The sequence below is a fragment of the Leopardus geoffroyi genome, chromosome C3, assembly GCF_018350155.1.
Source record: "Leopardus geoffroyi isolate Oge1 chromosome C3, O.geoffroyi_Oge1_pat1.0, whole genome shotgun sequence".
NCBI lineage: Eukaryota > Metazoa > Chordata > Mammalia > Carnivora > Felidae > Leopardus > Leopardus geoffroyi.
Genome location: NC_059338.1, coordinates 58,805,608 through 58,832,573, shown reverse-complemented (window position 1 = coordinate 58,832,573; position 26,966 = coordinate 58,805,608). Strand labels below are relative to the sequence as shown.

General features: G+C 38.1%; 1 protein-coding gene across 9 annotated transcripts in view; it reads left to right on the top strand.

The window, feature by feature from the left end:
* DCAF6 (DDB1 and CUL4 associated factor 6) overlaps positions 1 to 26,966 on the top strand; it is a 135,093-nt gene that overhangs the window by 40,838 nt on the left and 67,289 nt on the right. For all 9 annotated transcript variants that reach the window (XM_045453041.1, XM_045453040.1, XM_045453039.1 and 6 more), the window contains exons 5-10: positions 5,066 to 5,179; positions 5,809 to 5,944; positions 8,764 to 8,978; positions 14,690 to 14,783; positions 16,058 to 16,177; positions 18,265 to 18,525. In XM_045453041.1, the coding sequence (XP_045308997.1) occupies positions 5,066 to 5,179; positions 5,809 to 5,944; positions 8,764 to 8,978; positions 14,690 to 14,783; positions 16,058 to 16,177; positions 18,265 to 18,525 (940 nt within the window). The remainder of the gene's footprint in view (positions 1 to 5,065; positions 5,180 to 5,808; positions 5,945 to 8,763; positions 8,979 to 14,689; positions 14,784 to 16,057; positions 16,178 to 18,264; positions 18,526 to 26,966) is intronic.

Below are 26,966 nucleotides of genomic sequence, written 5' to 3'. Positions count from 1 at the left end.
TTTAGTTTTGATAGGTTGTATGTTGCTAGAAATGTATCCATTTCTTCCAGGTTGTTCTATGTGTTGTTGTATAATTATTCATACAAGTCTCTTAAGTTGCTTTTTATTTCTGTGACATAGTTAGTAATGTCTCTTCTTTCATTTCTGATTTCTGTTGAGTCTTTTTTTTTTTCTCAGTCTAAGGAAGAGTTTGTCAATATTGAAGATCTTTTTAAAAAACCAACTTTCAGGGACGCCTGGGTGGCTCAGTGATTTAAGCGCCCAGCTCTTGATTTCGGCTCAGGTCATGATCTCAGGATTCATGAGATTCAGGAGCCTGTTTGGTATTTTTTTCTCTGCCCCTCCCCCTCTTGTGTTTTCTTTCTCTCTCTCTCACTTTCAAAATAAATAAATATTTCAAAATAAATAAATATTTCTCATATTTCAAAATGAAAAAACCAACTTAGTTTCTTTGATAGTTTCTATCTTTCATTTCCTTTATTTCTGCTATAGTCTTTTTATTATTTCCTTCCTCTTCTAACTTTGGGTTTAATTTGTTGTTGTTTTGTTAGTTCTTCAAAGTGTAAATTGTTGGTTGAGATCTTCCTTATTTTTTAATGTAGGTATTTACTGCTATAAACTTCCCACTTGGTAGTGTACTATTTACTTAAAGTACAGATAGGGAAGTACTTTCTATTACCATTTTACCATTTTTTTCTGTGTGTCTTATAATGATTTTATTACTCTTGTTTTTATGTTTTCAATGATTTTCTTTTTTTTGTATTGACATTCTTTGATTCCTTTCCTTTGTGCATCTTCTACAGATGTTTTCATTGTGGTTAAAATAAGGATTATGTAAGACATTTTAAAGTTATAACAACTTATCTTAAACTAGTAACAACTTGGGGGTGCCTGGGTGGCTCAGTCAGTTAAGCGTCTTCGGCTCAGGTCATGATCTCACAGCTTGTGGGTTCGAGCCCCACATTGGGCTCTGTGCTGACAGCTCAGAGCCTGGAGCCTGTTTCAGATTCTGTCTCTCTGTCTCTCTCTCTGTCTCTCTCTCTCTCTCTGCCCTTCCCCCGCTCACACTCTGTCTCTCTCTCTCTCCCAAAAAATAAAAATAAACACTGAAAAAAAATAAAAAAAAAAAAACTGGTAACAACTTAACTTCAGTCACATACACAAATTACTCCGTTACATCCTTCCCCCACTTTATTTTATTTTTTTAAAGTTCATTTATTTATTTTGAGGGAGAGAGAGAGCATGAGCTGGGGAGGGGCAGAGAGAAAGGGAGACAGAACCTCTAAAGCACAATCCATGCTGTCAGTGCAAGCCCACTGTAGGGCTTGAACTTGTGAATCAAGAGCCATGACCTGAGCCAACATCAAGAGTTGGATGCTTAATGGACTGAGCCACCACCTAGGTGTTCCTCCTTCCCCCCTTTTATTTTCACTGTCACATATTACATCTTTGTGTATGTTGTATTCATCGACTTTAGTGTTACAATAATTTTAACGCTGTTATCCTTTAAACTCTATGCCCAAATTAAAAGTGATTTACACATCATGTTTACAAAGATTTCTGTAGTTGTCTATTTACCTTTCCCAGAGACCTTTATATTAAAATTTTTTTTTAATATTTATTATTGAGAGAGAGAGTGAAAGCACAAGTGGAGGAGGGGCAGAGAGAGAGAGACAAACACACAGAACCCAGAGCAGGCTTGGCACTGTCGGCACAGAGCCCCACGCGGGGCTCGAACCCACAAACTGTGAGGTCATGACCTGAGCTGAAGTCGGACGCACAACTGACTGAGCCACTCAGGTGCCCCCAAACCTTTATGTTTTTCTATGCTTGTGTGTTTTGCTGTCTGGTACTTTTTGTTTTAACTTGAAGGACTCCCTTTAGTAGTTCTTGGAAAGCAGATCTTGTGGTGATGGACTGACTCCCTCAGCTTTTGTTTATCAGGAAGGTCTTTCTTTCTTTTGTTTTGCTGGATATAGTATTCTTGGTTTGCACGGTTTTTTGGTGGTGGTTGTTGTTGTTGTTGTTATTGTTTTTCTTTCAGCACTTTGAATATATTATCCCATTCCCTCCTGGCCTGTGATGTTTGTGCTGAGAAATCCACTGATCTAATGGGAGCTCCTTTGTACGTGATGACTCACATTTCCCTTGCTACTTTCAAGATTCTCTCTTTGACTTTCGACAGGTTGCCTATAATATGTCTTAGTGTGGCCTCTTTGGGCTCATCGTACTTGGAGTCCGTTGAGCTTTTTGAGTATGGCTGTCCGTTTTCTTTGGGAAGATTTGGAAAGTTTACAGCCATTATTTTTTCAAACAAGCTCTCTGCTTCTCCCTTTTCTTCGTCTGGAACTTCCATATATATTGCTCAGTTTGTTGTGTTCTAGAAGTCTCTTAGGGTTTTCTTCACTTTCTTTCATTCTTCCTTTTTGTTCCTCTGACACAATAATTTCAAATGAGTTGTCTTCAGGTGTGTTGATTCTTCTTTCTGCTTGATCAAGCCTGATGTTGATCCCCTCTAGTAAATTGGTAAATGTTATTATATTCTTCATGTCTAAAATTACCATTTGCCTCTTTCTGCAGTTTTTACTTCACTGGCGATATTCTCCTTTTGTTCATGCAGTGTTTCCCTAGTTTCATTCAGTTGTCTATTTGTGTCCTCTTGTGATGCATTGAGCTTCTTTAGTACGATTAATTTGAATTCTTTTCTTAGGCAGTTCGTAGATCTTCATCTTATTAGGGTCAGTTACTGAAAATTTATTTTGTTCCTTTGGGCTGTTACACTGTATCTTTTTGTGCCTCATTATTTTGTTGTTGTGGTTTTTGCTTTGGAAAAAATAGCCATCTTCTCCTGGTCTTTTTAGACGGGTTTTGTGTAGGGAAGGTCTTCACCAGTCAGCCCAGCTAGAGATTCTGGAAGTCCCTTAAACTTTTTATGAGGATGCATCTTCTCCGGTCCATTCAGAGAGATGGAATTTTCCATTCCATTCTGCTCCCTTTTCCATCTGTGATCCTGCAAGGAAGCCACTGTGCTCTCTTTTGTTCTCTCAAGTTTTATCAATGCTGAGTCAGGAGAGACAGAAACTAGTCCCTTGGTAGCCCTCCTCCACCTGCCTGTAAGCTGGAATGTTGGACACACATTCCACTCTTCTCTTTCCTTTCCAATGGAGAAGCTGCAAGTTGGGCTTTCCACCTGCCCCGCTCCCCCCCCCCCCTCCAGTTTTGTGCTGTGCTGCCTTTGGGAAGGCTCTGGTGTGAATTGAAATGAAATAAGCTTTTCTTATTCCTTTCATTATGGCTGTACTTGGCTTTGAACTTTCCTGGTATATTGCTTTCTTAACTGGTCTTTGGTATTCTCATAAAGGCTTTTTGACTTTATATTGTTATTAAAAGCCAATGTTTCTCTAGGGGAATGAGTTGAGGCATCCTGTTTTGCAATTTTGCCGATATCACTCTCCATATGGATTTTACCCACAATCTTTTATGGTAAAGATTGTTTTCCCCGCTGTTGCTATTCAGTGTGCCATTAATCATAAATTAAGAGTTCATATGTGGATAGATCCATTCCTGTACTCTATTTTGCACCGTTGACCTATTTGTACTTTTTAAAATACCAAACTGTTTTAATTGCAATAGCTTTGTAATGAATCTTCGTATCTAGTAGAGTCACTGTTTCAAGATTCTTCGTGTTTCAGTATAACTTTTCAAACCAGCATATTGGTTTCCAACAAAAACAATTTGCTGGGGCACCTGGGTGCCTCAGTCAGTTAAGTGTGTGACTTTGGCTCGGGTCATGATCTCACGGGGCGTGAGTTTGAGCCCTGCGTGGGCTCTCTGCTGTCTGCGCAGAGCCGGCCTCAGATCCTCTGTTCCGCTCGCTCTCTGCCCTTCCTCTGCTTGCTCTCTTTGTCTGTCTGTCTCAAAATAAATAAACTAAAAAAACAAAAAGCAAAAAAACAATTTGCTGAAAGTTGGATTATTGTTATACTGAATTTAAAAATAAATACAGGGTAAACTAATATCTTAACAATTTATTACATATTCTAATCAATGAAGATGATATAGTTTTGCATTTATTAAGGTTTCTAATTTCTCTCAATATTTTACAATTTTTATGTGGTGTTACTCTAGATTTCCTTACATTTTTTAAGTATTTGGTATTTTGGTACAGTCATAAATGTTATCTTTTCAAGGATTTTAATTTTTAAATGTAGCTGTATAAAAAATGCAGTTGAGGGGCACCTGGTTGGCTTAGTCGGTAAGCATCCAACTCTTGCTTTTGGCTCAGGTCATGATCTGAGATGGAGCCCTGCATTGGGCCCTGTGCTGATAGTGTGGAGCCTGCTTGGGATTCTCTCTCTCTCTCTCTCTCTCTCTCTCTCTGCCCCTCCCCTGTTCGTGCGCATGCACACTCCCAAAATAAATAAATAAACTAAAAAAAAATACAATTGAGGGGCTCCTGGGTGACTCAGTTAGTGGAACGTCTGGCTCCTGATTTCAGCTCAGGTCATGATCTCAGGGTTGTGCGATCGAGCCCTGGGCCCTGTGCTGAGCGTGGAGCCTGAGATTCGCTCTGTTTTTTCTTCTGCCCCTCTCCTCCACCTCATGTGCTCTCTCTCTCTAAAATAAAAAAAAAATCTTCCAATCCATGAACACAATACATCTCCCTTACTTTACTTAGGACTTTAATTTTACTCAGCAATGTTTTATAATTTTCAGTATCATGTGTCTTACATATGTTTAAGTAGTTCATATTTTTCATGTTATTGTAAATGATATTTTTAAAATTTCAGTATCTGATGATTTTGTTGCTGGTATAGAGACGTGACATTGATTTTTATATATTGATCTTGTATCCTGCAACTTTGCTACATTCACTTATTCTAATAAATTTTTTAAAAATTGATTACATAGGATTTTCTGCTTACATGATCAAATCGTCTGTGAATAAGAAGACAGTTTTACTTGATTATTTATTCTTCATTTTATTTTATGGAACGGTAGCGATGTCTTTCAAAACCATCCAAGTGCTCAATAACATTACCTGTACTTTTGTTTTCACCTTCAGATTATGACTGTACCCAATGACCCGTATACTTTTCTCTCTTGTGGTGAAGACGGAACTGTTAGGTGGTTTGACACACGCATCAAAACTAGCTGCACAAAAGAAGATTGCAAAGATGTAAGAATCAAATTTTTGTACAAGTGACAAAAAAATTAAGATTATAATTAAAATCGGACAGTAAGTTATCTCTGGGTTCTAAGATTGTGGATGGATTTAATTTCATTAAATCTTGCTGACCTAACATAATTACTCAGTTTTAGTCTTGTATTTCGGAGTAATTTTTGTTTTTTTCCTTTTCAGAATGTAATTTTCATTACTCAAATATTATTTGCTCTTTTAACCTCCAATTTATCTTTCCATATAATTTTTATTTTGATTGGTTTATAAGGAAAATTTACAATGTTGTGTTAGTCAATTTTGGAATTGTGTAGCAAGCTATAAAAAAAGAAAAAAAAGGAATTTTCCTTATAGTGATAAACTGCTGAGGAGGAATATTGACCACGTATATCTATTTTGATCTCACGTCAGCTGAATTTGTTAGAAACACTAACAGATATCTGAAAAATAAATGAAAAGAAAACCATGTTGTTGTTTTCCTTCTCGTTATCATCCTAGCTTAGGACTTTTAAGAAAGGTTATTTTCTTCTAATTCAAAGGATAGTATTTTTAATGTTCAAGTGTTTTAAATCTTTAGATTATCCTCTCTGTGGCAGAGCTCCGTGACGCTGGTGTTTTCTCTTTCATAGGATATTTTAATTAACTGCCGACGTGCCGCCACCTCGGTAGCTATTTGTCCACCGATACCTTATTATCTTGCTGTCGGCTGTTCAGATAGCTCAGTACGAATATATGATCGGCGAATGCTGGGCACAAGAGCCACAGGTAAACAGCTGTATGTTAGAGAAAATATAAGATTCTGTCAGTTCAAAGAATAAATCTGTAGGACATATTTGCAGTTTTAAAATGTCATTAGTTTGTCAGAAAATTCAGTAAACACAATGTAATTAAATAATACGGATTCAGGGGCGCCTGGGTGGCTCAGTCGGTTGAGCATCCGACTTCAGCTCAGGTCACGATCTCACGGTTCGTGAGTTCGAGCCCCGCGTCAGGCTCTGGGCTGATGGCTCAGAGCCTGGAGCCTGCTTCCGATTCTGCGTCTCCCTCTCTCTCTGCCCCTCCCCCATTCATGCTCTGTCTCTCTCTGTCTCAAAAATAAATAAACATTAAAAAAAAATAATAATAATACGGATTCATAGAAAAACAGCATTTTACCAGGGTTTTATGACCCTATCAGTGTGATGCTTTTGTAGTTTGTCACCTTAAAAAGTTGTAACAGTTGACATGTTAGTTTCCTATGACTGTCATAATGAATTGCCACATGTTGGGTGGCTTAAGATAACAGAAATTGATTCTCACATTTCTGGAGGCTACATGTCTAAAATCAAGGTTTCACAGGGTTTTCTGCTGGTGGCTCTCAGGGAGGATCTATTGCATACTTCTGGCTTCTGGTGATTGCTATTAATCTTGGCTTTTAAATGTTTCATTTCAATCTCTGCTTCTGTGTTGACATGCCATTCTCCCGTATGTGTGTCTGAATCCACATTTTCCTCCTTGTATGAGGACATATTGGATCTAGGGTCCACTCTAGTTATGACCTCATCTTACTAATTATATCTGCAAAGACCCTATTTCCAAATATCCCACATATTCCAGAACCATTCTGAGGTTCTGGGTGGACGTGAATTTTGTGGGGGACACTATCAGCCCACAACACTTTGCCTTCCTTGTTTTAAAAAAAAATTTTTTAATTTCAATTTAGAGAGAGTGAGAAAGAGCGAACAGGGGAGAGAGGCAGAGGGATAGAGAGAGAAGAGAGAGAGAGAGAGAGAATCCCAAGCAGGCTCCATGCTCAGCATGGAGCCCAACGCAGGGCTCAATCCCACGACCCCGATATCATGACCTGAGCCGAAATAGAGTTGGATGCTCAACTGACTGAACCACCCAGGTGCCCCGGCACTTGGCTTTCCTAATTTCTCTTTTCAGGAGACAGAAGAGTTAGAAAGAGCAGTGAGTTGGCTTTGTGTTACTGTATAGCATATGTTTATGCCTAAAGTACTGTTAGCTATGCTGTTGAATCCATCTGAAACTCCTCATTCGCTCCTCATCCATTGTGGGATCAAACCACTTCTGAAATACCCAACTGAAAGCCATCGTTCTTCAGCATTTTTCAGTAAGGGAAGGCCAGGATTTTATACCCACATACCCACCAAATATACAAACATATATACACACTTACATATATTCGCGTATTTTGTATTGCCCAAAATAAAAATGGACTTGGTCAGAAACTAACAATGTCAAGCTCAGGGTCAATTTATGTCCAGTAAAAATGAACATAGATTATGGAAATGGGAGGACGAGGTGGGGTTTGGTTTGGTTTTGGAACCGTGATTGAGGTGTCTTATGTATCTGGATATGCACTTTTAGGGGGAACAGTAGTAATATAATATGAAATTGTAGGCTAACTTACTATTTCTCAACAGATGGGACACGGTTGACATTTTCGGCAGAACAAGGCCTCCTTGTGCAGTGTTCGTACAGTTTTATGGGACTCTCAGAATTTAGCATTCCCAGACCTCCAGTGCACAAAATGCCAGTTGACCCTTTCTCTATTATACTGTATTATGTTGATGACTACCAAAATTAATTAAAGTTGGAATACTACCCCCCTTCGTTATAAGAAGAAAATTTCAGGACAATCAAAAATCTTTTAAAAACATAGGGGAGCCTGGCTGGCTCAGTTGGAAGAGATCTCAGGATCATGAGTTTGAGCCCCATGTTGGATGTAGAGATCACTGAAAGAAAGAAAAGAAAGAGAAGAAAAGAAAAAAGGAGAGGGGAGAGGAGAAGAGAGGGGAGGAGGAAGGGAAGGGAAAGAAAGAGGGAAGGAAGGGACGGAAGGGAAGTGAAGCGAAGCAGAGGGAAGGGATGGAAAAGAGAGGAGAAAGGAAGGAAGGAAAGGGAAGAGAGGGAAGGAAGAAAAGAGAGGGAAGGAAGGAGAGGGAGGGACAGGAAGGGGAAGCAAAGGGAGGGAAGGGAAGAGAAGCGAGGGAAGGAAGAAAAGGGAGGGAAGAGAGGAAAGGAAGGGGAAGGAGGGAAGGAAAGGAAAAGAAGAAAAGTGAATGTAAATTAAAAAAAATTTTTATTTACTATCTTTTTAAATGTTTACTTTTGAGAAAGAATGAAAGTGCGAGTGGGGGAGGGGGAGAGAGAGAATCCCAGGCAGGCTCTATGCTGTCAGTCAGCACAGAGACCAACTCAGGGCTCAGACTCCGGAACCGTGAGATCGTTACCTGAGCTGAAATCAAGTCGGACTCTTAACCGACTGAGATACCCAGGTGCCCCTAAATCATAAATCATTTTAACTGATTAAATAACTCATATTTCTAGTTAAATGCTTTATGTAATCTGGAATTCCAGCAACTCAGGAAATTTTTTAAAGGATATGTAGACTTTATGCTGTATTCTTTATTATTTTGTTATAAAATCAGACTATTGAGAAAAGAGCTTCTTCTAGAAATAGAACAGGATAGTTTGGATTTTATATTGCTACATTAAATCACATATCTCATAATTCAGATTAAGAGTTTTTAAAATGTTTTTCTTAAAAAAATTATACAACTTCCTATTTTCTTATTTAGGGAATTATGCAGGTCGAGGAACTACTGGAATGGTTGCCCGTTTTATCCCTTCCCATCTTAATAATAAGTCCTGCAGGGTGACATCTCTGTGTTACAGCGAAGATGGCCAAGAGATTCTCGTTAGTTACTCTTCAGATTATATATATCTTTTTGACCCGAAAGATGATACAGCACGAGAACTTAAAACTCCTTCTGCAGAAGAAAGAAGAGAAGAGGTAAGCTTACTCAAAACCATGTTCTTCATTCAGTTCAGAAGACACTGACTCAGTGACTCCTGGGGCCTGTAGGCCTTCAAAAAATAGAATTGATTCACAAGACATTTATAGTTGAAGTTTTGAAAGAGGACTTGGAATATACCTGGAAGAACAGGGGCTGACTAGAAAAAAGTATCGTGAAACATTTTTAAAGAGAAAATTTTTAATAGCAAAATGTTTCTTTAACTTTGTGGATGCACAGGAGCAAGCAAGAAATATCAACAGTTCTAACAGTTGCGGGAAAAGCGATTAAAATAATAAAAAATGGGAGGTGTAAATTCCCAAGAGACTAAATGTTTCTGTTCATACACCAATAGGAGTTGTATGTTGTTACCATTTTCTGTTCACATGTGGACAGCAATCCCCTTCTCTCCTGATGGTGCCTCTCTTTCACAATTATGAACGAGTGGCATACATCCGTGGGTTTATTTTACAGAACACATCTGAGCGAATGAGAAAAAGGCAAGCTAAAATACACGCACACACACAATCGGGGGAGGAGGGGATTGCTGACCACATATGAGTGGAAAATGGTATTTGGTTAACTCCTATTGGTGAACAAAAACATTTAGTCTTATTGGAGTTTATATATCACATTTTATCTGTTACATATATATCTATACATGTACAATATTCTATATTGAAAACTAAGTGACAGAATTGCTGCCACTAAAATGACTCTACCATAGTGAACCATTAGGGTGCCTGGCTGGCTCAGTCATTTAGAGCCTGTGACTCTTGATCTTAGGGTTGTGGGTTCAAGTTCCACATTGGATGTAGAGAATTTTTAAAAATAAAATCTTTAAAAAAATAAAATAGCAAACCATCTTATAAAAGGCAAAAACCAGAAAAAATGTATCTTTGGCAATATACAGCAATAGAAAAATGTTTGTTTTAACCTATTAAACTTCTTTCCCCAACATATTTTTCACTTTGGCTTTTTTTTTTTTTTTTTAATGTCCTATGTTTAATCACTTGGCTTGTAAATGTTTTTGAAATTAACTGTTGCTTTATTAATTATCAGTGACTTTTTGGTATTGGACCAACTCCTATCAGTGAACGTATTTTAAAGGTATTAAGGAACAACAATTTTGTAATTCCTGTGAGATGCAAAACTAAATCCAGTACTTATGGTTGTGGGTTTAGAGGGCTATAAAATTAGGAAAAAATCGGGATAACTTTATAAATCTATTTTGGGCTTTTAAAAGTGTCGGTGTATTTAAATGAATTAGGAAATTGACAAAGAAAGGGGTATGATGGCTAACGAAGGCTGTTTTTGACTTTATTGGCCTGATTGAAAACATGAGATCTGCTCTGTTATTTTGTTGCTGCTGGGTAATTTTCTCTTGAGATGCATGTTTTAGTGAATGAAGTTACATTCCAACTTCCTGACTGTTACATAATGAAAGTTGGAATGCAGAAACATTTGAAGTGGGCCAGCCAGCTTTTGTACCATAGAATACTTATGTGTTTACATATGTAAACACAATATGTTTACATAATCAGGGTGAACGAGGCTGAGTCGTGAACAGTGAATGTGGTTTTCTCAGTGTTCTTTGTTGAATTAAGAAAAATAATTCTGAAAATGGATTAAAATTACAAAACTAAATCATGCTTCTATAATAAACCAAATAATTGACAGGTGTATATAGAAGTTGGTAGTCTGTCTCCTTCTTAAGCTCAACATCTGTTCTTCAGTGTTTTATCCTAAATCCTTGACACGTGCCTACTGTGCACTAGGTCCTATACTAAACTTTAGAAAATCTGGGATGACTGTGACAAAGACATAGCCTCTCCCTCAGGAATTTACAGTTTAGTGGGAATAGAGATATAAATAAACGAATATATAAAACTTAATAGAATTCTAAATAAGAGTTATGTTCTGGGGCGCCTGGGTGGCTCAGTCAGTTAAGTGTCCGGCTCTTGATTTTCACTCAGGTTGTGAATCCAGGGTCGTGGGATCGAGCCCCACATCAGCACAGAGCCTGCTTGGGATTCTCTTTCTTCCTCTCTCTCTCTGCCTCTCCCCTGCCCATGTACACATGTGCACTTGCTCTCAAAATAAATAAACTTAACAAAAAAGAAGAAATTATGTTCTATATGAGTAGACCAAAGGAAGGAATAATGTATTTTGATTGGAACTGTAAGAAATGATTGAGTGGGGTTTTAAAATATGAATAAAAGTTTCACATAATGATTTTTTCTTGTGTTTCAGTGGTATTTTTAAATTTTCTTAATTTGTGGGGGCTTCTTTTTATTTCTTTATATCCTCTAATAATTTCTCTTTTATTTTTTTCATTGTCTCGTTCAATTTTTTTACTTCTCATTTTTCTTATTTTTTGTGTTCCTTTTTTCCTTTTGTTGTCTTTTCTGTCTTTTCCTTTTCCTCTAATATCTTTTTGACATTTTCCTATTTGCCCCACCCCATTATTGGACTACTTTGTTGAATCCAGTCTCTAATGTTCTCCTGGTCCCCATGATTTGTCCCTAAAATACATACCCCAGATCTGTAGTACAGCTTCCCATTCTGACTCCCACTACTGCCCTGATCCAAGGCATCAACCATCTCTCCTAGATTATTATGGTAGCTTTTAACCAGTCCCCCTGCTTTGATTCCTCTGCCCCCATATTTAGCTACGTAGCAGCCAAAGTGATCCTTTAAAACCGAGTCAAATTATGCTGCTCTTCTGATCAGTACTACAGGTGGCTGCCCATCTCATTTAAAGCAAAACGAAGGTTTCTACAGTGGCTTCAAGACCTTGTCTCATGTAGTTCTTGTTATTGCTGCTGTTCTCTCAGTACTTCTATTGTACTCTTCTCTGACCCCGTCTACTTACTTACTCAGGCAGCCCAGGTGTGCTTTACCTTACGGCTTTTGTGTTTGCCAGGCATGAAATGGTCTTCCCAGGTAATCACAGCCTTTAACTTTCTGGTACTGCCTATCTCCTTTGTCTACTTAATTTTTTCCCCATAACACTCAGCACTTTCTTTGTATATTTCACTTTCTTTTTTTTGTAATCATGTATTGTTTATCTACTCCAGTAGCCTATAAGTTCTGTGACGTTGGGATTTTTGTATAGTTTATCCATTGATCTTTTTCCACCACCTAGAGTAGTGCCTGACACATAAAACATGCTCAGGAAAATCTTCTTTGAATGACTGAATTAATGCTTGTACCATTTTCGGTATTCTTGACTAGATTATTTTGCATATCTCAAAAAGTCAAACTTGGGACTGTTTTTAACTTGAATGTCTTGTTCCAGAAATAGTTGCTGAGGTTATAACAACCAGTTCTTTGCTTGTATAATATAAAGTTTCTTCCCCTAACCATGGAGCAGGGCTCCATTCTATTCTAAATATAGTTCACATAGAGTGAGGCCCTCTGTTTCTGGAAATGATTTTAGTCTAAGATTTTGGACAGCTACCACACGAGGCTTTCTCTAATCTTTTGGTTATTCTGTGTCGTACTTGTGGCTTCCTGTGTAGATTTTCTATCCTCTGTTGCTCTTTGCCATATTTACCTACTTATGGAATTTGTGAGGGTTTTTATTTTTCTGTCTTCTTTGCTGAGGGTGTTGAGATATTTTTTCCCCCAACCTCCTTATTGCTCAGAATGGTTTCCAGGAGAAAACAGAAAATTTACAGCTAAGTTGTCACCAAGTTTCTATCAAAATCTGCTTAATTGTCAGGGAAACTATCAGTGAATGTTTTGTTAAAAAAATAAAAATAAAGGGAATGACCCACAAAATGGGAGAAAATGTTTGTATAACATATATTTGATTTATGATTTAGAATCTGTATATATCCTATATTTTACTAATGATTTAGAATCTAGTATCCAAAATATATCAAAACCACAGTGAGGTACCACTTCGTACTCACCAGTTTGGCTAAAATAAAAAAGTCAGTAACGGTGTTGATGAAGACAGGAAGAAATTGGAGCTTTCACACGTTGCTGATAGGAATGTAAAATGGTGCAGCTGCTTTGGAAAACAGTTGGGCAGTTCCTCAAAAGTTAAACATAGAATTATCATGTGACCCAGCAATTCCACTTCCAGATATATACTGAAGAGAATTGAAGACATATTTCCCCACAAAAACTTGCACATATGTTCACAGCAATATTATTCACGGTAGCCAAAAAAGTGGAAACAACTCAATGTGCATCGACTGATGAATGAATAAACAAAACATGGTATATCCAAATCATGGACTATTACTGAGCCGTAAAAAGGAATGAAATACTGATACATGGGGCAACATGGATGAACTTCGAAAATATTATGCTAAGTGAAAGAAGCCAGACAGAAAGGGCCACATCTGCTTCTATTTGTATGAAATGTCCAGAGTGGGCATATCTAGAGAGCCAGAAAATAGATTGGTGGTCTCCAGGAACTGAGTCGAAGGAGAAATTGGGAGTAGCTGCTCGTAGCTATAGGATTTCTCTTTGAGGTGATGAAAATGTTCTGGAATTAGTGGTGATACAAGTGGTTACACAGCTCTGAGCATATGCACCACTGACTTACATACTTTAAAAGGGTGGGTATTATGGTATATGTGTTATATCTCAATCACAAATGTTAAAAATATAAAAGTTACAGAGAATAATCAAGAGTGTCAAGTGGTATAGACATCAAAATAAGTTGGGCAATGTGCCATTTGAATTGGTAGTTGATTGTTGATCATTTTGTCATTGATCAGTGAACTGAGCAATTAATCACCCGTTGTTGACATTGGTGAGAATGAATTCATTGGAAAGATGGGAGCGTAAGGTAACAGTGAAGTGAAGGAGGAGTGGTAGATAAAGGAATAAATATAGACCTTTTTCAAGAAGCTTGACAGTAAAGCTTCAGAAAACATGGGGAAAGAGTATAGCTGACTAAAAACATAAAATTGAGGTGTTTTGTGTATTAAAAATGGTAAAAAACCTTTAGCATATCGTAAGGAAGAAATGAGGAAATGGATGCAGGTATGGGAAGGAGTAATTATTGAAGCAAGGTGCTTGAGGAGTTTGAAGGAACAAAATGTAAAAGCACAGATGGGAGAGATTAAGCCTTAACAAAATAAATGATACATCTTCAGAGAAAGGTTAGAAGAAATTAGGAAGTTGCAGATTATAGATAAGTTTGTAGAATGCAGCTGAGGAAATTGATGTCACTTCTGCAGGACTGACTGTATTTTCTCTGAAGTAGGAGGAAGAGGTATTAGCCAAGAACGAGGGAAACAAGGTAGAGTAGAGACCCTGAGGTGAGTCATGAAGGGTTGCAGTAGATGCTGGGGGGAATCGGAGACTAAACTGTCAATGATAATCAAATAGTGATCATTCCTCTTGTCAGATATGTAGGTACTTGACCTACACTACATGTATCATCGTAATAGAAAACTCAGGCTCAGTGTGATTAGATAACTTCCCTGTGGTCAGCTGGTAAGTGATACAGGTGGGAGTAGAAGTCACCTACACATGATTTCAAAGTTGTGTTCAGACTCTTTAGGGTGAAGATGTTAAGTGTAAGCTGTACCATCAGTAGATCTCGTCCTTATAAGAGCTTTCATATTTTGACGTAGCATCTCATTTGCATCCTCAGTAAAGAAAGCAAGGACATGGAAAGAATCCGGTAGACTTAAAGCATGCTTTAAGAGTTGAGCAAATGAGTTTCGTCTTCGTCTTTTAGTTACGACAGCCTCCTGTGAAGCGTTTAAGACTTCGTGGTGATTGGTCAGATACTGGACCCCGAGCAAGGCCTGAGAGTGAACGAGAACGGGATGGTAACTATACTTTGGTTAGGCTTTTCTAATATGGTATTGAAAAAATAATCTTTTAACTTCTTTTTTTTTTTTTTTTTTGCTAGTGTAAGTGATGCTGCAATGAATGTCCTTGTACATATATCTTAACGTACTCATGCAAGTGTATCTGAGGATAAATCCCTAAAAGTGGAATGAGCAACTGGGTCACTGGATAAGTGCATTTGTATTTTGATAGCTATCAAGTTACCCTCCAAAATTAATGCGCTATTTTACCTTCCTTCTAGAAGTAGGAGTATTCATTGTCATATAAAACATTAGGTATTATCAAACTTCTTGATTTTTGCCTTTTTATTAGGTGTAAAGAGAAACAAAAACTCTTAGTTTCCAACCCAAGAGTTTTATAATAGCAGATAAAATCTTTTTTTCCCTTTTTATCAAATGCCTTTGACAAAGCATAAGAAATTACCTTGGGAGCTTTAAGATGGCACACTTTTAAAATAGAATTAATCTGTGTGTATTTTACTGATTGGTCTGTAGCCAAAATCTTATTCTGATGACTTCTGAATTCTGTTAAGATCAAAAACATGTTTATTCCCCAATATATTTTCCGTGGTACCATCTTATAATATATACTTAAATATAAAGCTACATTACATAAAGGCAATAAAGTATAAAGTTTTCACAGAAAATTCAAGAACAAATGATGCGCATTTTAAATTATATGATTGTAGAATAAAATTATCAGTTTTAATTTGATGTCATACTTAATTTGGTAATTTCCTTAAGAGAAAACTCATATATTTGAAGGAGGAAAGAGGGAGAGGGAAGAGACAAATACAGCAGCTTTTGGTTTTTGTTAATTTTGAATATATGGAATATGCTTACAGTATGATGAAAATAAATTCAGTTTAAGGAAATGTAAGTGAGAGGACAAGCCTTTCTTATAATCAGTCAGTTTACAATTCATGAGCACTTCCTGGCTGTGCACTCTTCGAACTAAAGATGTGGGTTGAGGTCAGGATGGGAGATGTGACGGTACCTAAGAATAGACAAAGATGTAGGAAATATAAATTCTATTCTTGAGGAACTCAGAATACAGAGAGTGACTTATATAAACATTTACATGAAATGTAATGATAGCTCTAAGAGATTCATATACATGCATATAATTTATTTAGGCAGTTTGATTTTTTTTAATTGTTTTCATTTTAAAGGCCTTTAAAATCTAGATTTTTGCATTAATGAAAGATCCTGACTTATTACTGAATTCACTGATTAGACCTGTATTGTAATAGGTGAGCAGAGTCCCAATGTGTCATTGATGCAGAGAATGTCTGACATGTTATCAAGGTGGTTTGAAGAAGCAAGTGAAGTTGCACAAAGCAATAGAGGACGAGGAAGATCTCGACCCAGAGGTAATTTTTCTTGTTAATTAAAGTCAGCCAAAGCTGGCAAAAGCTGTTTTATTGATGTGTGTGTGTGTGTGTGTGTGTGTGTGTGTGTGTGTGTGTGTGTATGTGTGTGTATATATATATATATATATATATTTTTTTTTTTTTTTTAATGTTTATTTTTGAGAGAGAGAAAGACAGGGTGTGAGTGGAGGAGGGGCAGAGAGAGAGAGGGAGACACAGAATCTGAAGCAGGATCCAGGCTCCCAGCTATCAGCACAGAGCCCGATGCAGGGCTCAAACCTACGAACCGTGAGATCATGACCTGAGCTGAAGTCGGACTCTAAACTGACTGAGCCACCCAGGTGTCCCGATATTTGTTTGTTTGTTTTTTAAGTTTGTTTATTTTTGAGAGAGGAGGAGGGGCAGAGAGAGAATCCCAAGCAGTCTCCACGCTGTCAGTGCAGAAACTGACGCGGGGCTCATGAACCTTAAGATGGTGACCTGAATCAAAATCAAGAGCCAGACGTTAACTGACTTGGCGCCCTTGATGTCTGTATTATTTATATCATCCATTTTATATATAATATATGTAATAATCTATAATCATCACACATTTCTTAACTGTATTGTGTGAAGCAGTAGAGGACCAAGGGTTCTGAGTATAATTTATCCCTTCATGTTGTAGGCCTAGCCCTTGTTTTTGCTTTTCTAAAAAAAAAAGGTAAGGACGTCTGATCGTCCCCTTTGAAGTCCCTTTTGTATGCATTCTGAAAATGGAAATATATAAAACTCTGTAGATAAAGAAGGTTTATATAATGGAATAGTTTCTCCTTTTGGTTACCTAGGCATTGGTTTCTAAGTGCTGTTTCCGGTGCTAGCTGACCCGTTTTCATATCTTGGTTCACTACTTTCTGGCGTTGGGATCTTTGGCAAGTTACTTCTCTCTGTCAAAAATGAGGAGTATGAATGTTAACTCCTAAGTTGTTAAAAGACTAAAATAAAAAGTTATATTGATTTTTATCCATAAATGATTCACGTTAACTCCTGCATCTCAATTAACTTTTTAAAAAATTCCTTAGGCTGGGGATTTGCTTAAGAGTTATTATATTTGTGCTTAAATTTAAAATAAGAATTATTTAAACAATGGTCATTAAAAGAAAAAGTTTCATATTCTGTGGCAGTTGCATCTTGCAAGATATGAACTTGATTAGTCCTTTCCATCTTTTAATAACATCTAGGCTTGGGGAAAATTGTTAATGTTTATTGATTATTCCTAATTATTCCTTTGCAGATAGCACAAAGCCTAGCATAGCACATAGTAGACACTCAAGTCTTTTTAAATCATGACCGAGTCATGTTAGTTTAATGGTTAAAACATTGCTAATGATGTAGGAATCAGAAACTTAACCTTATTTTGACCTATTTGTAACTTTACTCTTCCCAATATTTTTCTTAAATATTTCAAATACATTATGTTGTAGAATGGAAAGATATTAATAAAATCCACTCTCCTATTATCCAGTCATTAAATCAGAATCATCATCTTTAAATTAAAGAGACTAGATGTTATTTATAGGCATTTCACAAGCTATTATTTAGCTTTGTATAAACGAAGGTACCATATTGAGCTTGAAAGGTGGATTATTTTAACAAAAATGTTCTGTAGATAGATATTCCCCCCTCTTGATCAGCTTATATGGTTAAAATGGATCAGACCACCACTGGGTGCATTTGATATCCTAAAATTATACAAATCTGTGTGTATGTACATGCACGTGCAAGTACACATGTATTTCTTGTTTGTTTTTAATTTTTTTTAATGTTTATTTTTGAGAGAGAGAGAGTGAGCGAGTGTGGGGAGAGGGGCAGAGAGAGAGGGAGACAGAATCTGAAGCAGGCTGCAGACTCTGAGCTGTCAGCACAGAGCCCGACGTGGGGCTCAAACTCACGAGCTGTGAGATCATGACCTGAGGTGAAGTCAGACGCTCAACCGACTGAACCACCCAGGCGCCCCAGTACACACGTATTTCTTTAACGTATCTGTTTAGACTAGTTGGTTTTGGAAAGCAGTTAGTATTTGAATTTGCATTAACATGTGTTCTTTGAAGGTGGAACGAGCCAGTCAGATGTTTCTCCTCTTCCTGCGGTCCCATCGAGTTCTGATTTGGAAGTGGGTGAAACTGCAATGGAAGTGGATCCTTCAGCCGAACAGCTTCTTCAGCCTTCGACATCCTCTACAGCGTCAGCTCAGGCTCATTCGACATCATCTTCTACAGAAAGCCCTCATTCTACTTCTTTGCTGTCTTCTCCAGACAACGAACAAAGGCAGGCTGTTGAGGCATCTGGACGCCATACACATCATCAGTCTGGTGAGGATGCTACTCATTAAATAGGCTGCGGTTCATCTGATGATTTCTGATAATGAAAACTTCTTTATGGGCTGATGTGGAAGATACTAAATCACATGAGTTCATTCTTGCCAGAATAAATGATCAAAATGACATGTAATACGTGAACATGTAACATAAACACAAGCTTCAAGTGTGCCTAACTTGAATGAATTTAACAATTATCAGGAATCTTCAGTTTACCTAAGACAATTCTTTAAAAAATATGGGTACGGGCAAATAGTGTTTTGACATAGTTTAATGCAGTTGACTTTAAGATTACTTTTATATACCGTTATAGACCAAAATGTATTTCTAGACTTATTTGGTTCTAAGTCTGTTTTAAAGTCATCATGAAAATATAGCCCTAATTATTATTAGTTCTAACGCATTTATATTTCTTATTATTTTTCTTTAAATCCGGAAATACTTTTAATACATTCTGTGTGGTGCATTTGGTAACATCTCTTGTCAACAACATATACAACTTACCAAAAGAATTATTTGTCCTATATTTACATGAAAGAGAATTGTTTTAACAAGTCCTTGTCTTCTTGGTACTTGATGTTAGTGGGAAAATGTCAATTCCTAAATTCTGCTAAAATACTTTTTTCCTCTCAGTATTAAAACACCTCATGTTCAACTTTTTTTCCCCCCAACTATGGAATGTACTATTTATAACAGTAATTTTTAGCAGATATAATTTATTTGGCATTTTAACTGTGTACATGTAATTATAATGACCACTAAGATTTTATTCGTGTTTTTCTTTGGGTTCTTCTGAAGAAGCATTTTACTTGACACATAATAAAAATTAGCAACTAGTGATACAGCTGGCAGGCCTAAGCTAAAACCTATAAAAATTTTCTAACAGCTTAACTGCCACAAGCTGTCACTTTATTCTTGCCACTCTGAAACCTGATACTAGATCACCAAATATGGGGTGTTTTATAGCAGGCAGTTTTTTTTATCAGTATGTCTTATTTTGGTCATTCATTTCCAGTTTCTGTGGAAATAGAAGCTAGAGTCAGTTATGTAACTGTTAACACTTGTGGACAATTTGTAATAATAAGCTAAAGCAGAGCTATAAAATCAGGTTTTCTACTCTCTAATTGACATAGTTAACATTTCAGCTTATGGGAAAATAAAATATTTTGGAGTGTTTGCAAAGTAGGGACAGAATCAGTCCAAAGTTTGTTTGTCAGAGCAGGTAAAGTTGGTAAAAAAAAAAAAAAATGTAATAGCATTCTTGGAAATATTCTTAAAGATTCTGATCAGTTATAAGTTATCAGGAAAACTGAGCAAGAACATTCCCTGGCTTATATTCATGTTCCACTGAATTCTAACTCCACTGGTTTTTAAACACACTTCTGAGTAAAGTACTTAGTTTGGAGTTTCATTTTTCTTTTTTTGTTACAGATATTTAACACAGTTAATATTGCATTTCAGACTTATTTGGTTTTTCAGTATTTAATGTAAGTATTAAGTAGCAATTTGAATCATCAAAATAGAAAAAACATTTGTGATGATCATGTGATCATTGTTTTGATCATTAATAGGCACCTTTGCCTGTAGTTTTTTTTTAAAGATGTAAGGAAATAGTTTTAACTGGTAGAGTCTCAAAAGAATTTTGGTTGACCACACTATGGAACATTGGAATATTTCCATGTTGTGAAGATAGTATCGCTGTTGAAGAAAATGATTTGATGTTAGATGTAACATCTAAAGATTATGCCTGGAATTGTTTTGATAGCAAGCTTTGATTATCCCTTACTTTAACAATAAGGCCTTAATGAGTTTTTCTGTTTTGCTTCATTTCCTCCCCCCCCCCCCCCCCCCCCCCCCGGTCTCTTCTGCACTTCTAGGTTCAGATAGGTTTATGGATACTAGGAATAGGGCAGAGTGTCATCTCAGAGCCATGATTTTTATGACAAACATACTTTCTTTTATTGTGCTTTAGTTTGTTGTGCTTTGTGTATATTGTGTTTTTTACACATCGAAGGTTTGTGGCAACCCTGCGTGGAGCTAGTCTGTTGGCACTATTTTCCCAACAGTGTTTGCTCACTTCGTGTCTATGTCACATTTTGGTAATTCTCACAGTATTTCAGACCTAGTCACTATTATCATGTTTGTTATGGTGATCTGTGATTAGCGATCTTTGATGTGACTAGTGTCATTGATTTGGGGCACCACAGACGCCACCCACACACGGCAGGGAGCTTGCTCGGTAAATGTGCGTATGTTCTGACTGCTCTTCCAAACAACTGTTCCGCTCTCTCTTTCTCTCTTCTTGGGCCTCCCTATTTTCTGAGACACAACAGTATTGAGATTAGGCCAGTTAATAATCCTAAAATGGCTTCTAAGTGTTCAAGTGAAAGGAAAAGTCGCATATCTCTCACTTTAAATAAAAAACTAGACATGGTTAAGCTCAGTGAGGAAGGCACGTCAGAAGCCTAGATAGGCAGGCAGAAAGCTAGGCTTCTTGTGCCAAACGGTTAGCCAAGTTGTGAATACACAGAAGTTCTTGAAGGAGGTTAACAGTGCTACTCCAGCGAACACACAAATGATAAAGAAAGCATAACAGGCGTATCGCTGATACGGAGAAAGTTTTAGTGGTCTGCATAGCCACAACATTCCCTTAAGCCAAAGCCTAATCCAGGGCAAGGCCCTCACTCTCTTCAGTTCTGTGAAGGCCCAGAGAGGTGAGGAAGCTGCAGGAGAGAAGTTTTGAAGCTAGCATTTCCTATTCTGAAAATCCGAGGGCCCTTAAGATTTATTCTAAATCTACTCTGCCTGTGCTCTAGAAATGGAACAAGCCTGGATACATGGTTTGCTGAATATTAAGCCCACTGTTGAGACCTGCTGCTCAGAAAAAAAGATTCTTTTCAAAATATTCCTGTTCATGTACAATGTGTCAGGTTACCCTAGAGCTCTGATGGAGATGTACAACAAGATTTATGTTTTTATGCTGCTAACACAGCATCCATTCTGCAGCCCTTGGATCAAGGAGTCATTTTGACTTTCAAGTCTTCTTATTTAAGAAACACCTTTTGTAAGGCTAGCTGCCATAGATAGTGATTCCTCCGATGGATCTGGGCAAAGTAAACCGAAAACATTCTGGAAAGGATTCCCCATTCAAGATGCCATTAAGAATATCATGATTCATGGGGCACCTGGGTGGCTCAGTCTGTTAACCACCTGACTTCTTCTCGGGTCATGATCTTGAGGTTCATGAGTTCAAGCCCCATATCGAGCTCACCGCTGTCGGTGCAGAGCCTGCTTCAGATCCTCTGTCCCCCTCTCTCTGCACCCCTCCCCCACTCGCACTCTCTCAAAAACAAGTAAACATTTAAAAAAATTAAAAAATAAATAAAAAGAATATCATGATTCATGGGAAGAGGTCAAAATATCAACATGAATAGGGGTTTGGCAGAAGTTGATTCCAGCCCTCATGGGTGACTTGGAGGGGTTGCAGACTTCAGTGGAGGAAGTGACTGCAGGTGTGGTGGAAACAGTACGAGAACTGGAATGAGAAGCGAAGCCCAAAGATGGGACTGAATTGCTGCAATCTCAGCGTCAAACCTGACGGGATGAGGAGTTGCTTCTCATGGATGAACAAAGAAAGTGGTTTCCAGAGATGGAATCTACTCCTGGTGGAAATGCTGTGAAGATTGTGGAAATGACAACAAAGTACTTGGAATATTACATAAACTTAGTTGATAAAGCAGTGGCAGGGTTTGAGGGATAGACTTGAAGTTTGAAAGTTCAACTGTGGGTAAAATGCTGTAAAATAGCTGCTACGAAGAAACCATTAGTGAAAGAAGAGAGCCGATGCCACAGCTATCCCGCCCTTCAACAGCCTGGCCAGTCGGCAGCCGTCAGCATCCAGGCAAGACTCTCCACCGGCGAAAAGATTGAGACTCGCTGCAAGTTCGGATGGTGGCTACTTTTTTATTTTTATTTTTGAGCAATAAAGTGATTTTTAGTTAAGGTATGTATATTGTTTTTTAGACATCATGCAGTTGCACACTTAATGGACTACAGAATAGCGTAAAGGTAACTTTTATATGCACTAGGAAACCAAACAATTCAGTTGACTTGCCGTATTGGATATTTGCTTTATTGCGGTGCCTTGGAACCAAACCCGCAGTATCTTCAAGGCGTGCCTCTGTGGCCTTGCATAGACATGGAATGGAAAGTATGCTTCCTCCTTTGCTGTGGATCCACTTTGTGTGAATGTTTCCTTTATGCCCCTTGTATTTCCTCTGTCACGTTTGCTGGGGGGAAGGAAAGGAACGATGGGAACATGAAAACTTGCCTGGCAAAATGCCATCTGTGAACCTAATTATTTGCCTTCTCTTAGTCTGCAATTGAGTCACTGCGTCGTAGTGAAGAAAGTCACAACCACACATTTCTCTGGGTGCTCCGTGCCGTGTCAGAACAGTCTTTCAACACTGCTGCTCAACAACTAGCCAGAGTGTTTATTTCACACCTTCTTGTCTCCCAGAATTTGAGCACTCCCCTTTTACCCTCATCCTATCCCCAAGCCGATAACCTTCTCATTCACAGTGGGGCGGTATGGGGGGCACTTTTTCCTACTTTCGAATCTCCTGACATTCTAGCATCTGTGATAGAAGCAGACACATTTTGAGAAGAAGTGTGTCTGTTCCTGTCAAAGGCTAGACAGTGCAATTCCCATCCCTTTCCAAATTCTCAGGGACTTTGCTTCTTCTCCAGTGTCATTATTATTGCCTTTTCTGTTGCATTGGTCCTTTTCCACCTCAGACATGAGCTGTTATTATCTCCTGTCTTAAAAACATCTTCCCTTAATTATCCTACGTTCTCCTCCAGACTTGTGTCTTTGCTTCCTGTATAATTAGAATCTTCAAAAGAGTTGCTCGCATATACCGTCTCCATTTTCTTACCATCTTCCATGTGTTTATCAACCAACTCCTGTCTGCCTTTCAACTCCGTTTCCACTGAAACTTTTTGTCAGTCACCAGTGACTTATGTTTCGCCAAATTTGCCAAATTTTATCCCTCTCTGTTGGTATCTTACCAGGTTTTTAAATCCATTTGCATTTAACATAGTCTGTCACTCCTTTCTGAAAACACTTTCTTTTCTTCGCATCTGATACCACTTTGCTTATTTATTCTTATTATCAACTGTAGCTGGTTTGCAGTAATCATTGTTGATATTTCTTGTTCTATTACACTTCTGAATATTTTAGTAGAAATCCTTAGTCCGTGCTCTTTGCTCTATTCTGTATCCGTGGGGGTTGTTGCATCAATTCACATAGCTTCTAAAAAATTATTTTTTAATTTTTTAATTTGAGAGAGAAAGCTTGCAGGAGGGGCCGAGGGTGGAGGGAGGGAGGGAGGGAGAGAGATTGAAAGAGAGAATCTTAAGCAGGCTCCATGCCCAGCATGGAGCCCAACACGAGGCTCGATCCCATAACCTTGGGATTGTGACCTGAGCCGAAATCAAGAGTTGGTCGCTCAACTGACCGAGCCACCCAGGTGCCCCTCACGTGACTTTTAATAGCTTCTCTGAGTTGAAGATTTCTAAATGTATGTCGACAATCTGATCTCTGCTTTGAGTTACAAAGTCCTATGTCCAAATGCTTATTTGACCCTTCTTTTTAGTTGTCTTTGGATATCTTAAGCTTAACACGTCCAAACTAAAACTTAATTTAACCTCCTGTCCTTCCTGTCTGCCAATCTCTTCCATATTAGCCATTTTATATTTTAGTAAATTTAAAACCACCTGCCCCGTTTGCTTATTTTAACAGCGTCTGTGTTATTCTTGATTCCTTGCTTTCCTACATGTCCCACGCTCAGTCCGTCAGCAAGTCCTGTTGGTTTGTGTCTAAAATAACTTCTGCTTCTTAATCTCACCATCATTTCTTGTCTGCTAATTGATCTCCTGTATCTACCCTCACTCCCTTATCATTTATTCTCCATGCAGCAGCCAGGATGAGTATTTTATAGTATTAAATCAGATTATGTAACTTTGCTGTTTAAAACCCCTCAAAGACTTCTAATTGCACTTAGAAGTCTAACTTTAAAAAAACTGAAACTTTCTTACACCGTGGGTCTGTAAGAACCGACATGGTCTGGGTTTTGCCCCCCTCTCCAACCTCACTTCATATCACTTTCTTAATTCCCAGGGATCATTATGCTCTACCTGCATTGGTTTCCTTTATTTCCTTGAATGTGCCAGGCAGGTTCTCTTCTGCCTCTTTGTTTCTGATTCTGAGCCTTTGTACTTATTGTTCTCTTACCGAGAAGCTTCCCCCCTCCATCCCTGCTTATTGTAGCCAACTTCTTTTTCCTTGTGTCTCAGTTCAAGTGTCACTTAAAGGAGGTCTTTCATTCTTACCGTAGCTAGATTCATCTTTCTTTACTAAAGTGTTTTTTTATAGCCCTGTTTACTTTGTGATAAGCACTTATTAAAATTTTTTTAAATTTCTTTTTTAACATTTACTTATTTTTGAGAGACAGAGTGTGAACGGGGGAGGGGCAGAGAGAGAGAAAGGGCGACAAAGATCTGAAGCAGGCTCCAGGCTCTGAGCTGTCAGCACAGAGCCCAGCGCGGGGCTTGAACTCACGGACCGCGAGATCATGACCTGAGCCGAAGTCGGATGCTTAACCAGGCCACTCAGGCACTCCATCACTTATTAAAATTTGTAATTATTTTGGGGCACCTAGCTGGCTCAGTCAGTGGAGCATGCAACTCTTGATCCTTGGGGTTGTGAGTTCAAGCCCCATGTTGGGCATAGAGATTACTTTAAAAAAAGAAGAAGAAAATTTGTAATTATTTTGTTCATTTTGGATTGACTTATGACTTGTTTCTTTTTTTGAGAATGGTTTTATTTTTCATTTTCATTTTTGAGAGAGAAAGAGAGAGAGTGTACGTGAGCAGGGGAGAGGCAAAGAGAGAGGAAGAGACAGAATCCCAAGCAGGCTCCACACTGTCAGCGCAGAGCGTGACATGAGGCTCAAGCTCACAAACTGCAAGCCGAAACCAAGAGTCAGACACTTAGCAGACTGAGCCACCCACGTGCCCCCAAATGTTTTTATTTTAATTTAGATAAAAGAATATGTATAGAGAAGGCCGTTTCTTTGGATTGATTGGGGTTGTCAGTACATAGAGGTCTCACCTTGAGAAGTGAGTCACCAAAGGGATATGTGTGCTTCTAATTAAATGGACCACTCAGACAATGAGAATTTAGTTTACTTAATATATGATATGCCTTATGTGTGAATTCCTGCTTATTTACAAATAACTGTCCAGATTTACACATTTATTTAGGTCTGTTCGAAATCTTTACAGTTAAATTGAGCTCTGTAGAAAAATTACCGGGAACAGCAGTTGCTCTGTTGTACAGCATAGCAAAGCAAATCTTTCAAAGCCCAAATATCCAGATTACAGCTTCCTTAAAGGAGACCAGAGTCTACTCAGTCGAGGTAGAGACAGTATATAGATTAGAAGCAAGTGGAAATATTAGGTTAATGGTCACTTTGGGGAGACCAAAGAAGAGACCAAAGGGACTTGGAAGTCAGTAAAGGAGTGACAGTTCTAGGGAGAAAATGCACAAGGATCACCTGGCCAAGAAGCAAGGTGGGGTGGAGGACAGAGCCACAGCAGGCAGATTAGGTTCCACCAAATTAGATGGAGAAGTAATGCAGTGTCCAGGACAAAAGAACCTATGTATTGGAGGCAGGACATGAGGTTAGAGCTGAGGGGACCTTTGTCGGGTCAGCTGTAGTTTATTGTTCTTCCATTTCAGTGGGAACTACGTCATTGGGGAGATTAGCCCAGAGTCCTTCAGCGGAAAACAGGCAGTGGGCAGGTCGTTTCAGGAGATGGAGGTACGGATTTCCCATAAGCAATTCCTGACACATTGTTGAGGGTGTTTTTGTTGCTTTTAAAATTCAACCCCAAAGTATTCATTATATTCACTTTCCATTTTGGTTCATGTCAACAAAAACTAATTCTCAGTGCATTTATTCGCATTATAAATTATATGTTTATGTGTTTTTTAAAGGACATAATGTGTATGTATCTTACCTGCTAGCAAGACTGTTGTTTAGTCTGGTTGTTTAGTCTGCTTAGTCTGTTTGGAATTTTTAATTTAATATTTGCCATTCCTAGTTAGCTGTGGCAACTTCTGTACCTAGCTTCATTTTTTTGTCTTAAGCCGGGGGCTTGGGGGAAGCCACAATACCAGTCTTAAAAGTAAAGAAGCAAATTCTTCTTTAAAAAGCACTGGAAGCATTGAATAAATAGTTCGGGACATTATCCTAACTAAATGTTGATTTTCCGAGTTATAGAGCATCAGGGCTTGCACTTAGAGCCCGCTGTTTATATGTTACATCACATAGTGGATCTAGATGGAGACTCTCCTATCCCCATGAAAC